Source organism: Sinohyriopsis cumingii, chromosome 17, assembly GCF_028554795.1.
Source record: "Sinohyriopsis cumingii isolate HCF-2022 chromosome 17, ASM2855479v2, whole genome shotgun sequence".
Lineage (NCBI taxonomy): Eukaryota > Metazoa > Mollusca > Bivalvia > Unionida > Unionidae > Sinohyriopsis > Sinohyriopsis cumingii.
In genome coordinates, this window is record NC_142977.1 from 121,357,663 (window position 1) to 121,375,698 (window position 18,036).

Sequence of the window (18,036 nt, forward strand, 5' to 3'; positions counted from 1 at the left end):
TATACAATTTATATTTTTTAAACCCCTTAATGGAATTTGTTCATACTTCAAAAGAATCATTGTGAAGGTATGATGTAAACATTCTGTGACATATACTCTTTAATCCTATGAACTCTTCAGTTAAGGTCACATGTTTTAAAAAACTGATTTGATTTTGAACTTGATATGTCGGCATTAAGGCTTTGTTATTTTACCTTCCCACGGAGCCAATTAAAGATTTGAATATGCAGTTGTTCTTTTTGAACCTAAGCAAGTGTACCTGATTCCTCTCTATGGAATCAGGCAATAATGGTGATTTCAAATATTCTGTTGCCACTGAGATTTAGTATGCTGTTTCAGGAGTGTATTTAGAATAATGGGAGTATATAAATTTAACATAGAAAAAAATTCATACCAGCTGTTAACTGGAATGCAATTATTCAGAGTGGTGGAAGTTGTTTCTACGCACATTATCATAACCTTAATTGAAAACTGATGACCTGAGACCATTTTATATTAGCAACTGAATATATGTAAATTAGTTATTCCTTTAAAATCTGTATTTGTTTGTTTAAAATTCCAATACTTTTCTTATATTTTGGGGAAAATATTCCTACATTTTAGCATCATATTGTTTTGACACCTGAGCAGCATTGTAATTCCATTCAGGTTACTCAGACATTTCAGTCTTCTTTAATTTGCTTTTAGCTTAGTTTTTCAGACACAATGGAATCCTTGATTTATATTTATTGATTTATATTATATCCCTACCATGACTTTCCATGCAAATATATTGTGAGGAATGATCAATTATATTTTCCACATATTGGATGTTGTCCAGCAATTATTGGGACCCATTAGGTTGTTGCTGCTTAACATGATGTCAGATCACATCTAACAAAATTAAACAGCTGACAAAGCATAACATTACATATATCACATCATACAACATATTTATGTGTCATTCAGTGATACAGCAAGTCAAATATAATTTGTTTTTTTAATAATATTTGTATCCATTTAATTTTGTTGAAAGAAATTTACATATTTAATAAACAAGGGTATATAATAAATTACTGTGTTTGCCCTTCTGGATGTTGTGGTCTCACCCAAAGTACATGGATCTGCAGTCTCACCTCACTGTACTTGGGACCCACCTGCAATATCAAACAGTGCAAATACTGCCAAACAATACTATTGTTTTGTTATGATCGAGTTTTGCACTGTTCTATTTAAGTATTCTTTGCAATCAGGCCATACTTCCATTTGCTTTTCTTTATGTTTTAGATGTAATTGGTATTGTTAATTACATTGGAAAGGTTGAGATTGTCCAAACTGCGATTAAAGACAGAGAAACAAAGCGAGAAATAGACTTGGTGGATAACAGTGGCATGTTAGTTTCAGTGACCTTTTGGGGAAGAAGTGTAAGTCCAAAAATTAGTTGCTCTTCCATGTACTTGTCTCTGTTTTTCACTGCTCTTATTGCTGCATTTGTGAACAAATTTTGATATTAATTACTTGCTCCACATGCCTACATCAGAAAGATCTTGAATGAGCTCAAGATGCTAGGAAGTGAATATAAAGCTGAACCTCTGTATAACAAACAAACACCATAAAATTAGAAAACATAATAAACATGCTGAAAATATTTAAGGTAGGAAACATTATTAGGTCTTTAAGTTTGTTTTTGCAGTCGAAATAAATGAGCTTTAAGAGCATTCTTGAATGGGATCACTTTGTCTTTGTGTCTAGGTTCAGTGGGCAATTCATTCCATGTGATCATTATGTACAGGTAAGAATCATTGTAAGTGGATTTGAAATAAATAAAGCTTAAATAGATGGATTTATAAATATAGAGATATGGATAGGCAGAAAGTAAGAAATTATTTGCAGTTCAAATCAAATATGTCTTTTGCAGTATGAGTGATCAAGTCAAATGAAACCTAATAATCAGCAGTCACTATATGCAGTAAATGATGGTCCTTGGGACAGAAAGCTAGCAGTTGCTTATTCAGTGAGTGTTTGCTAAATTCAGCCAAAGTCGGTATGAAATTTTAAGGTGATTGACTCATTTTGGGCTGTTGATCACTAGACCAAAGTTTGCTTAGTCCAAACGTTTGCTGGAACAAAGCTGAAGAGTTCAAGGTCAAAGAAGGTCTGTTCCAGATGTTATGCAAAGCCTTTGAAATATGCAAACTGCTTATTTATTATTTTTATATGCCATTAGACAGAGTGCTTCTTGCTATGATAATGACCACCTCATCATCTGATTTTAGTTTCTGTACAATAACTTTTGTTATAGATTACGAACTTTAACCAAATATTGTACATTCTAGGTATTTGTATAACAAAGGTACTGATTTGGGGGTTAAATAGTCAAATGTTATTGTCATAGTGATTCAAGAAGAAAGTTGAAATTTGCACAACAGTCTTAGTTCTAGACCACTTCTTTACACTAAATTATGTACATGGCTAGCACTTCATGTAAAAAAGAAACCAATCAGTTTGGCTTAAAAAGTAAAAGTTCAAGATAACTGAGATAATAATTGAGAAATGGTTTCAGCACAATAACTTAGGTACGAATCATACCTTGATCAGACTTTGTGGAAGGTTGACATGATTTTAAGAATCAAGGTGGTCAGCCAAGATACCAGATATGCGGCAGATCCTTATAATGTTAAAGGGAAAGATCATCGGCTTCAACAATTGTATGAATAACAAGCCTAAATTGTTAAGCGATATTTATAGATGACTGAATAAAATATGTTTTAAAGACTTCATCACAGAAGTTCAACACCTCCACTCTGGATAATGCTAAACCTGCAGGGGATAATAAGGTATTTAAAATAATAACCTAGCTCTACTGGTCCTAACCAATAATCTGTTTGTCCATTAGCAATAGTTTGTAATTGCTACTCCTAAACTACATGAAACTTTACACACACATTCATCCCATGGTCTAATTGGCCGTAAATGAAAAGGACACTGCTTGGACTAGCAATATGGCCATAGTCTAAATAAATTAATCAACATATTTCAGGGATGACTTTCACAAACAAAAAGACCAGATGCAATACAAGTTTAGACATAACAAAGCCAAATCTCTAATAGAATTTGCTAATAAGAAGTATTATACCAAGTAATACAAAATAATTGTGGAACAACAAAAATTTGAAAATATTTGAAAGTACTGAATTAGAAGAAATTGAAAATGAAAACTTTCCCCACCCAATTATAGTATGATTATGGTATTATAGATTTTTTAATTAAATGGTATTCAAGCACACCTTTGGGACGTCCACAGAAGGGATTTACCTGCACGCACGATCAGACGGCAGACTGTTCAACCTGGCACGACTGAAGGCAAAGAGCAAAGTGCGTGAAGTAACCATCAGGGACATGCTCTTCGCAGACGATGCTGCTCTAGCCACCCACACAGAAGCTGAGCTTCGGCCCCTGATGGCCCGCTTTGCTAAAGCATGTGATGAGTTTGGGTTAATCATAAGCCTAAAGAAAACAAACGTGATGTTTCATGACGCGGACCCCCCAAGCATCATCATCAACAACTACGAACTTGAGGTGGTGAGTCAGTTCATGTATCTCGGCTCTGCCATCACCAACAAACTCTCGCTCGATGCTGAGCTCAACAAGCGGATCAGAAAGGCATCAACAACTCTCTCCAGGTTGTCGCAGAGAGTGTGGAACAACAACATGCTGACCATGAACACTAAGATCACCATGTACCGTGCATGCGTGCTAAGCACTCTCATGTATGCCAGTGAAACCTGGACTCTGCACGCCTCACAAGAGAAAAGACTGAGCGCCTTTCATATGCGATGCCTCTGACACGTACTCAGGATCACCTGGAGCAATCGAGTAACAAACAACGAGGTGCTCGAGCGTGCCAAGATTCCCAGCATGATCACACTCCTTCACCAACGCTGCATCAGATGGCTGGGCCATGTACGTCGGATGGATGACGGATAGATCCCCAAAGACATTCTTTATTCAGAACTCGCCTCTGGCAAAAGGTCAATCGGACGGCCACATCTCCGCTTCAAGGATGCCTGTAAGCATGACATGAAAGCCCTTGATATTGATGTCAACACCTGGGAAGAGCTCGCTCTAGACAGATCAAGCTGGCGACATGCTCTGATCACTGGTCTGAAAACCGGAGAGGACAAGCAATGCTTGCTAGCTGATGAAATACGATCGCAGAGGAAGAAGAAGCAGCTTCAACCAACACCTGACACAACCTTCAAGTTCAGCAAGTGCAGCAGGGACTGCCACTCCCGCATTGGACTACTTAGCCACAGCAGATGCTGCACAACCACCAACTGGAACATCTCTCATGGGTGCAGTTCCATCGTCTCTCGAGACTAACGGATGCCAACAACAAATGGTATTGTAGATTTTTTAATTAAATGGTATTTTGTCAAACTTTAAAAAAATTCACCTAATTGATAGAAGAATAAATTGCTTCCTGAAGGATACCTCTTCACTTGAGCTGTCAAAACTAGAACACCATATCTAGAATACTTCCTGAAAATATCCTATTCAAAGTATGGTGAACCCAGGACGCTGATGTTTATAATATGATTTTAAAGCCCAACATATCCATGTCATTGATTGTATAGGCCTGAACATACTACTCTTAGCAAAAGTATTCCTTATTTTCAAAGGTGGATCAAAAAATGATCCAGGTTAGTACAGACTCATATCAATATCCAGAATATTTTAAAAACATTGTGCTGACCAGCTAGCAATTATCCCAAGGTATTTTGTTGTGCAAAGGACAGACTCATGCATGACTGCATTAAAATTCATTAGTGAAGACTGGCTTAAAACTACAGACGATGCTAATTTAATAGTCGTACTTTTAATTGATTTGAAAAAGTAATTGATCTAGTGATTCACGAGGTTCTTCTAAGATAGGAATTTTCCAGTTCTATCTAAGATAGGAATTTTCCGGTTCTACACTGTAATAGTCAAATGGTTTAGGTCTTTTTATATTAACAGGTGTCATTAAGTTTGAATAGAAAATGCTAAATCAGAGACACTATCTATAGCTAATGATGTGTCTCATGGACTGATTTGAGGCCTACTTCTGTTTCTACTTGTTATTAATGACCTTCTTTTGCAGACCTAATATACCTGCTGACCTTTTTACACAACCGTTCATTCATCTGGTCCTAGCATGAATCTTTTCCAATCAAAATTTAATTGTCATCTCAGTCGTGGTTTATAAACACAATAATGTCCATGAAAACAAAGCAAATGTATGATAATAGGGACAAAAACAACTTAATAAGGAGATGCTTGAGCTGTTTGTTAAATAGACAGTGTTGAATATGAAAAACTCTTTGATGTGTCTATTGCCACTTAATTTAGAATGAAATGAACATATTGCCCAGTTATGCAAGTCCTTAAATTTGTAACTCATTGTTAACTTGCATAAAATGACACTATGACACCAGAATAGTTTTTTTCAGCCACAATATATTACCTGTTTAAACAGTTACCCTATAATGAGGCATAATAGTTAAAACAGTGTTTAAACTATTGTGCCTCATTATTGGGTAACTGTTCAAAATCAAAATTAGACTACATACAGACTACAAAAGAAAACTATAGGAAAAATTATCAGTGCCTCATAGATAACACTTATGGGTTTCTATTTTAACAAATTGAGTGGATGAAAATTGATAAAAAAGTTATCTATCTATAAAACAAATATTGAAAATAAATGCCTTAATAGAGCAGCACCTGAACAACTTGAAAATCTTTCTGCTTTATGTGAAAATGGCCATTACAATCTTGAACTACTTAGCAGTTATTTTTTTGAAAAAGTCTTAAAGTGATATGATATGATTTGGAACTCCCAAATGGCGTAATATATATATATATATATATATATATATATATATATATATATATATATATATATATATATATATGTATACACAGAGATATAGTACCTTTAACTTTGTTGATGATTGTAGATTGTAGCAGTAATTTGTAAACAACTTATTACATAGCTAACTTTTGTCCATGATTGTAGACTATACTTTAAGATAATGATCATTTGTAAACATGTGCACTTGCATTTGAGTTCAGGACATTGGTTTTCCCATTGGAAAATCTATGGTTTACCTGATTTTTATTGTGATGATTGATAAAATTTAAGTAAAACACACCTTACCAATTTGATGGAAATTTCCATTGAAAATGATCCATATCCTGGTCCTCTTATTGTGTCTTAATTTTTTATATAAGTTTCTGAAATAAAACAGAATTATTATGTTTATATCAGTCTTTTTGGAAACAATTTTAGTTGTGTTCAGTTATAATTTTAGAGGAATTATTTATTTAAATTATACATTGGAATTACAAAGTGTTTATTGACATTTTGGACAAAAGCACTGTTTTGGGACTATTTTGAATTAATTCAAAGGCATTCTGGATTATATTATTGTGATATATTATGTCAGCTGGTGCATGAAACTATTCAAGACTATTGGTATATCATCACATTCAAGATTGGAATTCATATGGAACACTCTATACTTTTGGACTTGTTGGACATACCAAAGAGTTGTGATATGGAATTGTGCCCAGTATACATTTTTATAATGGGACCACAGATTGGGAATCATCAATCATGTACAGTGTTTGATTCACATTCTAATTCATGAGTAGCCTAAAATGAGAGAGCTAACATTTTTTTTTTTCAGGTGGTGAAGTTACTGCTTATCCCTGGTATCCCATGACCTTGCATCAGATCACCTCTGCATTATATGCCATCTGGACGTATCAGTCCCTAACCCTCCACCTTTATCTGCTACTAAGAGAAACCTCTGTATGGTAAATAGAACCAAACTAATGCACGACATCCAAGCTAACCTAACAACTTGCTTAACTCCTACCGCAGAACAACTCGATAACTGCCTGCGTTCATTGCTTGACAAACATGCCCCAGCTACCAAGTGCAGAGTATCATCTAAATTCAAACAGTCTTTTTAGCAATGTACAATCTGCATATCGCCCTTGCCACAGAACTGAAACTACTCTTCTAAAAGTAGTTAATGACATTCTCTCTGCGTTGGATAGCAGAAAGATTACAGTCCTCACCCTCCTTGATTTGTCTGCAGCATTTGACACAATAGACCATGATATATTACTTCACCGTCTCCAGCATGTATTTGGCATTCATGATACAGCCTTACTGTGGTTCAAGTCCTACTTGGTCAACAGGACACAAATTGTATCTGGAAATGGAATACACTCCAGCCCAGTTGATCTGTGTTGTGGTGTTACACAGGGTTCTGTTCTTGGATCTGTTCTCTTCATTTTGTACACTCAGCCGCTCTCAAGTGTGATAGATCATCATCCAGTGTCTCACCAATTGTACGCTGATGACACCCAAATATACAACTCTAGCCACCCAGCTGAAGTTGATGCCACATCCAAGGTGTGGAGAGGTGCATTTCTGAAGTGAAATCATGGATGACATGTAACAAGCTGCAGATGAATGATGATAAAACTGAGGCCATTCTGATCACAACACAAAGACTTTCTCATTCACATCCTTTACCTCAAACAATAAATATCAGCAATGCCAACATTAAATTCACACAATCAGGATGAAACCTAGGTGTTACTCTGGACAGTACTCTCACATTGCACCAAAATGTCATGAACTTATGCAAGGCTGCATATCTTGAGCTGAGACGCATCAGCTCAATTCGCAAATATCTTTCAGTTGATGCCACTAAATCACTTGTGTGCTCATTAGTACTTTCAAGATTGGACTATTGTAACTCAATTCTGTCTGGTTCATCTCAATATCTACCCCAGAAACTTCAAAAAGTTCAAAACACAGCTGCTCGGATCATACATAGAATACCACGATCAGAGCACACCTCCCCACTGCTCTGTACCCTACACTGGCTATCCATTCGATCCAGAATCAAACACAAAATTTGTTCTCTGTGCTACGTTTCACTGTCAGACTCTAGTCCAACATACCTATCCGATCTCACCCATGTGTACACACCAGCAAGATACTTACGCTCCTCTTCTGACAATCGTATATTCATTATTCCCACTATGAAAACAAAGTCATATGGACGGCATTCTTTTGCATACCAAGGCCCAGCAACGTGGAATGAATTGCCCACTGAACATAGACACAAAGACACAGTGATCACATTCAGGAGGGCTCTCAAAACTCACTTATTTCGACTGCAAGAACAAACTTAAAGACCTAATAATGTTTCCTACCTGAAATATTCTCAGCATGTTTTTGAAGGTTTTCTGATTTCATGGTGTTCATTTTTGTAGTAATATTGTTTTATGTTTTTTATCTTATAGGTGTTGTCTAATGTTGTAAAGCGCTTAGAACTTCTAAAGATTATGTGCTATACAAAGTCCTCATTATTATTATTATCATTACATATATATATATATATATATATATATATATATATATATATATATATATATATATATATATATATATATAGTGAAAGTGACATGCATTGAATTGAGAGAGAGAGATTGCAAATTGTAATTGTAACATTTATTTTTGTACAAGCCATACATTAAACATTTCTTTACTCAGGTCTGTATTTTGTTGTATATAAATTTTGTGTTTATGTCATTTGCATTTCAGATTCTTTTAGCTACTTTATGTGCTTGACATAAAAATCATGCACATCTTGACATAATTATTATGTCATTCCTTCAATTGTTTCTAACTTTAAAAGATGGTATGTTAAATAAGTTTTGTGGCATATACTGTAGTGCGATGATTTTGTTTTTTCTTTTTTTATTATAGGCCAGAATATTGAATTTGAGAGGGCATCCTGTGTTGGCATTACTAGGAGTGAAAGTTAAAGACTGGAAGGGTAAGTTGACCTTATTGGACATACCAAAGCATTATTTTATTAATTTTGGCCAACTGTCTTTCTACCCACCTACCTTACATATTCACCCCATCTGCTGACAAAAAAAGAACTCTCAAGTTGAGTGGTTTGTTGATAGAGAGCATCATTTTGTTTCATAAAAGTCATCTATATATAGAGAACAGAGTCCTTAATGGCAGGGTATCTCCCAAAATAGTTGTCTTTCAAGTCAGGTTTTACTCTATTTTTGATTGCCCCATCTGATTGAAATGAATAAGGAATGCATACACACATTAATCCCTTTTAAGTGTACTGTCTGGTGCCACTTGCTCCCAACAAATTTGAACACAAACTGCACATCAAGTGACATTTATAAATAACACCACTTTCTTATAAAAATGGAAAACTTAAGTTTGGCAAATCAGTAGTTGATGTGCAGACACAAGAGTTAAATTTCAGATATTTTCTATTACTTTTTGCAAACTATTAAAAAACATTATACAGTCTAGGACAGTTTAGTAAGCAATATTTTTTGCCAAAAAGACGAAGAAATTGTGATGGCAGAAGTGTTCTGAGAGAAGCAAAAGCAGACAACAATTGCTTTGATTTGTAGATACTAAGGTGTAATTGCGTCTAAACTAGGTCACTGTACCATCTCTTTATCATATTTATATCAAAGTATTTTAAAGTCCAAGATGTATATATTTTTACTAAAATAGCATGGGCATAATATGACTTTATTTCTTAAGTTTTACTCCGATGTGCTTGGTTTCTGCCATATAATGTGTTGGGGCAGGGCACAGACATTGTCTTTAATCTGTATGCATATATGCACATGTAAGGAACAATACTGGATACTACAGTTGAAAACTCAAGGTGAATTTGGCCTAAATGATAAAAAATCTAATCTTCTCATTTCAGCCATGTCAAATTATAGCCAGTCATCAGTTTTGCAACAAATGCAAATTTTGCACCATTGTTTATCTACCAAAGTAATTACATTTTTTAATGATTTTTTTTTTCTTTATTATTATTATTCTTATTATTTTATTTTTATTATTTATTATTAATGTTTATTATTATTATTATTATTATTATAGTTATTGCCATTATCTCGATGCACAATAATCTTAACAGCTATAGTGTCTTCAAAACTGCTTTGCATAACTCTGATGGGATATAATTTCTGGCATTGATCTCTTGCCACACTTTGTCTTGGTCCTTTGTTCACAACTTAGAATTAGGTCAAAACATAATTAGGTCGCTACATGATAGACACAAGAACCTGCTCATCTATTATTTCTTAACAACTTTATACTGTTATTATGTTAAATATTTGTTATGTAAGTTGTTTTTATCCCCTGACAAAGAGTTTGTTTTGCCCAAAATATTGGGAAACTGTTTTGAATTTGCCCCAGTATCAACTTTGTGTCAGCACACACACACATATATACACACAGGTACATTCATCTTGAGAAATAATTCAGACCATTAGCAGGAGCAGGTTGCAGTACCTTCTTTCATTCACCAGGTTTTGTGTCAACCCCATTTCTTAAGAGCTGTTGCTTGATTCATGATTAATGCAAGGATTTAATGGACTATTATTGACACCTATGGAAAGGTGTTTACCTGTAACCTACTTTTCTTGTTATGATTAATGCTTGGTTCTTTTAGAACAAACTTTGCCAGACTTACAGAATTTGCGTTATTTCTTCATCAAATACATTATCTGATAATAACATGTTCGAAGTACCGCTCCAGTGGTCTAGTGGCTAGAGCATCTGCCTCGGATGCAGAAGGTCATGGGTTCGATCCCTGGCCGAGTCATACCAAAGACTTATAAAAATGGTACTAACAGCCACATCGCTTGGCGTTCAGCATAAAGAGGTTAGTGTTTTGACTGGCCGGCCTGGCATCAGGATAATGTGACTGGGTTGTACATCATGCTACATGTCTGTGGCATGATGCCCCAGTGCTAGACATCACTATAAACTGACACATTGCAGACATCATAGCGATATGACTGAAATTTTTTTAAAGCTATATTAAAAATCGAAATCACATCACATTAGAAGTACATCTACTACATCCAAAATCCATCATTTCGAAGCAACAGAAATCATCTGATTGCTTAGACAGAAATCTGGTTAGAAGGATTGGTGCCAAATCGTGTAAATGATCAGTTGCTACTTCCCTTGACCTTGTCAGCACACTCTTGAAAAAGACCTCACACAATACATTCCTCTTTGTACCTTTTCTACATTTTGAGCAATCCTTTCAAAGGTTTCTCAGCTCATGGAAGTCTGATTTATCTTTGTTTCTCCTGAATCTCATTCTCTTACTATCAAAGCTGAATATTTTGCTCATATGTTGTCTAACATGATTGTATAAGGTAACCAGCACCATCTTAATTGGCTGGCTTATGAACAATGATAATTACAATTCATCTAAATACTGCAAAAAAGGCACATTATCTCAAATTTATGGATGAAAATAAGAAAGAAAAAACCTAAATTAATTTGGTATTAATGAATTGGGAGCTGTTAAATCTAGGAACAAGATTGGTATGCCACCTCTGAATATTTAACAGTGTAAGCACAAATGGTCATTTGCAAATTGCAAATTTGTTTAATGACTTTTTGGGGAATGTGGCCTCAAACCTTGAAGAACCTAAAGTTGTATCAGATCACTCACATCTCAAAGGATTATGTGCTGAAATATTATTAAAAGATGATAGATTCGAAATTCCTGAAGTAAATGTAACTTTTGTTTCAAAATATCTGCAATATCCATATATAATAGTAGCCTGAGGATTGGTAAATTGCTACAGTTATGGAATACTGCAAAAGCAATGCCACTCCACAAAGCAGGGTCAAAAGGTGACTTGAACATTATTTGGCCAATTTCTATCTTTCCAACTCTTTTAAAATTAATTGAAAAGCATGTGTATGAGTCATTTATGACTTATCTCTGGTTTGAGGCCAGATCATTCCTCTGGAACAGCATTAATATCAATGGTTCACACATGGCTGCTGCTTTGGATGAAGGAAAGTTAATGGGAGTGTTATTGTTGATTTTCAAAAAGCATTTGATGTTGTTGATTATGAACTTCTGGAAAAATTATAATCCTACCACTGTAGTGACATAGAAATAGCTTACTTTATTCTTGAATTACACAGTTCATAAAATGACTTTATTTGGGCATGTATCTGTGCGCTACATGAATAATACTCTGACCACTTTTGTTTGTTATTTTCTTTCTTGGAAATGCAATATCATCAGCTGATCTATATGGTGATGATACTACTTTCTCTGAGAAACACAATTACAAAATTGAATTAGAAAATAATTCTTCAAATTACTTTAAACAAGCTTAAAATCTGGTTTACAGAAAATAGCATGGTTGTAATACAGATAAAACAAAAGTTTCATTAATAGCAACACAGCAATAAATGTGCAAAACTAAAGACAGATGTTATGTATATTTAATTTGTTTATTAGGTATAGTTTTTCCTTTATATGCTGTAGGTTGTGTAAAATTATATCTTGTAGCTGATCTTGTCCAAAACCAAGTTTATTGTCTACCTGACAGAAATCTTTTTTGTTTTTTAAAAATTCTGTAAACAACTAATATTTTCTCTTTGCATATGGGTTTAATATTAGGATCATTATTAATAGAAGAAAACATCCATATCATGGATTTCCAGAGCAAATATGGTGCACTATGTTGCATATAGATGCAATCAGAAGAGTGATGATGGATCAAACAGCTTGTTTTGTATAGACCCATTTTGATATAAAAAGTAGCTTCATGCAGTGGGATTGAATCAAGTCAAGGATGGGGAACAGCAGCTTTCCATTTAGGTATAAGGCATTTTGAGAAAAGTTGCTTTATATACCTTCCTTCTGTGTTTAAGTCCATTGTTGGGGGTACAAATGAAATTGAATTTGTTAAAGACAGCAATGCACATGATGCCCCTGGTGACTTTGGAATATAAGAAGAAATCTTGTCTGTCGCCTAAGTTTGGACTGCCGATTCCTATTCCTGTAGAAAGCTTATGAGAAGAGATATAGAAAGAATGTAGGTAAAATAAACAAATAAAGATCATGATGTTAGATCTGAATTATTAATGTGCAAAAACATCATAATGCTAATTTGCTTTCAATGTTGTAGAGTCTAAACTATGATGAAGTTATGTTATGAAATCAATATTTTAAAAAATACAAATGAGGTAATCATTTTATGCATTCGTTTTAGCAGAAACATCAGTTCAGATGTAGTTAGTATTTGACCATTGCAGAGATGCAAGGTACCAATGAAAACTGACAAGCTTACATTTTATTGTTTTTTATTTGGTCTTCATGCAGCAAGCAAAATGATATTTTTGTAAAAGGTTATTCATGCAAACCTTTATATTCTGTAAAAGTATTAATTTGGCTGCCACATGTGGATCACCTTAAATTTTAAAAAATGGCTCCAATTTTAACACAGAATGGCTATTTTATAGCCTAATGTGATGTCATGAGCATGTGCCTATGACATATCAAATAAGTTTTAAAATTCAATTACAGTTTTAAATTTTTCAAATTTATTGCCATGGTATTATCAGAAGAGGTCTTATAGTACCTATCCCCTTGTATGGAAACCTAAAAATGTCTCAGTAATGTGAAAAGGAATGAATATTGATTCATAAGTTATATTTTTTTACTGAATATGTGGCTGCTCTATTGTAAGAACAAATTATTCTTCATCAAAAATATAGTTGATATTAATAATAATAATAATAATGATGATGACTATTTCAAGAGAGTAACACATTTAGCTGAAGAGCAAATCTACCTTGAGGCCCTCATACAAAGGAATTTATTTATTTTAACTGCATCTCTAATGCCACTGGACATTATATATTATAATGATAGGGTTTGGAAGAAGGAAATAGAGTGGGCATTTCTAATCTTAACTGGAATCTATTTGAGAGCAAAGTTCCAGGTATTACAAACCTTTTTTGAATAATTCGTTATTCGGTGTTTGAATTTATACTGTTGTAGACATTGGATCGAAGGTGGGGAGTATTGCCAGGTAGCCTATACTGTAATAGTGATTGTAAATATTCAGGAGCACTATTATGAGATATCTTGTACATTACTTTGGCTTTTCTCAAACAGATTCGGTATTTAATAGGTAATATTTTTAACCTACCAGCTAAACTTTCCTTGCTTTCTTTCTGGACTGATATTAGGCCAAATGCTCTTTTTTTAAAAATGTTCCAGCTTTGCTATGTTTTTATCATTTGAATTACCCCATGCTGTTATAAAGTAGTCAAAATGGGGTTGTATGTAACTGTTATATAATAGTTTTTCTGTGCCTTTCAGGGAGATGTCTTATCCTACTAAACTTGAATTAACTTTGTTACTGATATGTGTGATATGTTCAGTCCATGGTTATTATCTACCAAAACACCAAGTAGTCTACCATGACAGACCATTTGCAAATTTGTATCCTTCCATGTCAGACATAGTTATCACTATCATGATTTGTCCTTCTTTGCCATATTGAGATAAGTAATATTTTAGTTTTACCAGTATTTACCACCATGCTAGTGCATGTGCACCAGTTGTCCAGCTTGCTTAGGGCATCCTGTTAAGATTTTTTCCAGTTCATGCTTTTAATGTGTTTTGGATGTCTGAGAATGTTGTGTCATCTGCATAGAGATCTGTAGATGAAATTGAATCTCTAAGTAAAGTGGTAGGTCATTAATAAATAATATAAATCATAATGGACCTAGAATTATGCCTTGTGGTACTCCACATCTAATTGTTCCAGGTTCAGGCAGAACATTATTTATATAAACATGTTGTGTTCTCTCACTTAAGTGGAAGAAAACCATCTAATTGCGCTTTCATCACATTGGTAAATTTTCAGTTTCTTCAAAATGATTTCATGATCCACAATGTCAAAAGCTTTCCTGAAATCTACACCTGTCACAAGTCCAAAAGTACGGAATGTTCTGAATGAATTCCAATAGTCTTGAATATCCTCATGTACCACAGTAATGCAGTCCTGTATGTCTGTGAATGAGTTCACAATAAGTATTGTATATATAAAGTCAATGAGCACTTACTATTTCTAATCAGTGATTTAAAGAAATAATTCCTCTTGAATTATATGTGAACACAACTGTAAATTCTAATCTTGGACAGATTCTCTGAGACTGATCTAAGATAGGAATCAATTATTTGTTCATTGCATCTCTATTTATATACATTTTCACTTAACCTGTATTGTAATAGAATGTGAAGACTTCCAATGGAAAAACCTAGTCTAACTTTAAACAAGACTGACCTTGAACTCTTGCTATGTAAAAATATTGTTTACAACTTACAAGGAACAAATGTTAAGCACACAATATAAATTAAATATACATTACATATGTAAAAAGAAGTTATGATACCAAAGCTAAAGTCTAGACAATATTAGAGTCAAAGGCAGCAGATGACTGAGCCTCTGTTAACATTAACTTCCTCAGTAAATTGTGGCAAGTCATATTCCGATATGGCAAGAAGACTGGTACTTTGCAACCTGCTAGCAAGTTATCCAGTATTTAACACACACATATGTGCAGTTTATCTCTCTAGCTGGGTTGGAGGTAGGATTGTTCAGGATTTTTTTACATTGTGTTGCAAGTTGTCTTTTATTGTAATGAAACATATAAAAATTAAAACACAAAACCCAAATATATTAACTGTGAATGAAGATATGAAATGGCATGTGGCTTATCAATGAACATTCCCAAGTCTGTTTATTTCGTTGCTTCTGTGTTGCAATTTTTTTGTCATCTGTGAAATCCGACTCAGAATCTAATGATTCAGTATCATCTTCATTGTTGGCTGGCATAAGCTTGTATGTCTAAGGTTGAACAGTAAATGTTCTTTCATTTGTTTCATATAAGTTCTTGACTGTTTGAATCTACTTTCTCATGTGGCAATAAATTTACATCACTTCCAGTTGGTGTCCTCTATAGGGGGAATGTAACAGCTATGAGGTAACAGTGTTGAATTCTGCTAATTTCTAGTAATAAAATTATTATTTCAGCTGTACACTTTAGATTTTTTAAAATTCTTTTTGTATGAGTATAAACATTATTATTCATTTTTGTAAATCTGATGCTTAAAAGTTCATTTTAGAGTATGGCCAGTGACCTTTAAGGATGAGCAGAAATTTTGCTATAACTTGCAATAAAATCACATTATCAATATCTTACTGTATAACTTGTTACAAACAAAAGTTTCACTGTTGTTGCTTGTCTGAATTACTCACATTTCTGTTTGAAATAATAAAATCTTGTTTTATTCTGAATCTACAGTAACACTAGACTGTATCAACATTCACATACATTAAAAGCACAGATGTAATTAATAGTCAGTGTTTTCACTGGTACACATATGATGTGTGTTGAAACTATTTGCAGTAATGCTTTAAATGATCTTTCAGAGGTTAGTTATATTGAAAATAAAGGTAATTTATAAAGAAAAGTGAAGGACTTCATTTGAGATATCTATTTATTGACTGTTATTCCACATGTGATTACTAAATGATTATTTAACCATTTAACTTCTCCCCCACACTCTTCACTTTGTTTATCTTGATTGTTCAGAGGACCCTCAATACTGCTTGATATCACTTATACCACGATCTGTTTTTTGTACCCTATTGTGTGCAAGCTATCAAAATAGAGGCTATATACCTAGTAATATAATCATTTCTGTAATTTTCAATGGCATCTAGTGTCCTAATTCATAGTGTCTACTTTACAGTGAATTGCTTGATTGATGTCACCAGTATATACTATTTCTATCTCTAATAGAAGGTATATAGAGCAATGCATTGGATTAAATGTGGTGTGTTTAAGAGATTTAAGTTGGAAAATAATCACCCCACCTGTATATTAGATCATATGGGGTACCATTCAGACCATACTTGTAACATCTGCTCTGAATTGAAATGGGTAATCATCATAGCCATGCAGTTAACTTGTGCAAATGATAGAGCCAAGACCGACAGACACACACACACACACACACACACACACACACACAAGGATGAAAACATCATTAGTTTTGCTGCAGATACTGCTTTAGTTGCCGATTTCTTCACAACAGAATCACTTGAGATAGAAATATTGCATATACAGAAAAAGATCTGGAAGTCTCCACCATTATGGGTCCCTCACAGTTCCATAATTGCCCTCAGTGCTGGAACCAGAACATACCATCGCTGAACTATGAAGCCAGTTCCAGCATGGTCCTGGACAACTATAAGCCCCAATACTGGCTTTGGTGATCATTCCTTCAGTAGCAGTTGCAGACTTTGGCACTAGATGCCAACCTGTTTACTGCAATGATTTCATCAATTTTTATTGAATATTTTAGAACAATATGTTCTACAGATTGATTTTATGAGCTGAATCTTTTCCTGTAAAGGTGCTGTATTCAAAAGGTATATTCATTTATTAGGCTGTTAAGCTCCATCACTGAAGCACTTGAAAGTGCTGCACTACACTCAGTTCAAGCATCTGTATGATTATGGAACAAATTCATTACAGCTTTATGAAATTGAAAAATCATACATCCAGAATTATGTCTTCTCTTTTCCATCTTAATGCAAAGGTGCTGAACCTGCATTCCTTACTCATATCAATCAAGTCCTCAGAAAGAAACATTTCTTCAAACAAGTGGTTATAGAATTGGTAAGGTATGAAGGGCCAAAAATTTGAAAGATTTTATGTGGAAATGGAGAGTTTTCTCCTTGTGGTACAAGCAGAGACTCAATTCTCTTCCTTGAGACCCACAGTACAGCAGCATTAATAGCTAACTTCTTCCTATGGCTTTTCAAGTTGAAGAAGTTCATCCCATTAACAATCAAGAGCTATCATTTTGTGATCTCCAATCTGTTTTTTCAGAAAAAAGGCTCTGCTGTAATTGTCCTTCCAATTTCAGCTCATGAGGTTAGTGCAGTCACCACTAGCATGTAATGTTAATGCTACTATTTCCTAGCCAGCATCATTCAAACAGCATCATCTTCCTTGAGCTTTTGTCTTTTCAAAGAGCTCAGTTTGACATGGTGGAACCTATTTCAGCAGTGTAGCAGTTC

General features: G+C 34.2%; 1 protein-coding gene across 1 annotated transcript in view; it reads left to right on the forward strand.

Annotated features, from left to right (window-relative positions):
• LOC149779778 (replication protein A 70 kDa DNA-binding subunit-like) overlaps positions 1 to 18,036 on the forward strand; it is an 84,650-nt gene that overhangs the window by 49,109 nt on the left and 17,505 nt on the right. The window contains exons 8-9 of the mRNA XM_089940639.1: positions 1,267 to 1,403; positions 8,819 to 8,888. Of these exons, the coding sequence (XP_089796765.1) occupies positions 1,267 to 1,403; positions 8,819 to 8,888 (207 nt within the window). The remainder of the gene's footprint in view (positions 1 to 1,266; positions 1,404 to 8,818; positions 8,889 to 18,036) is intronic.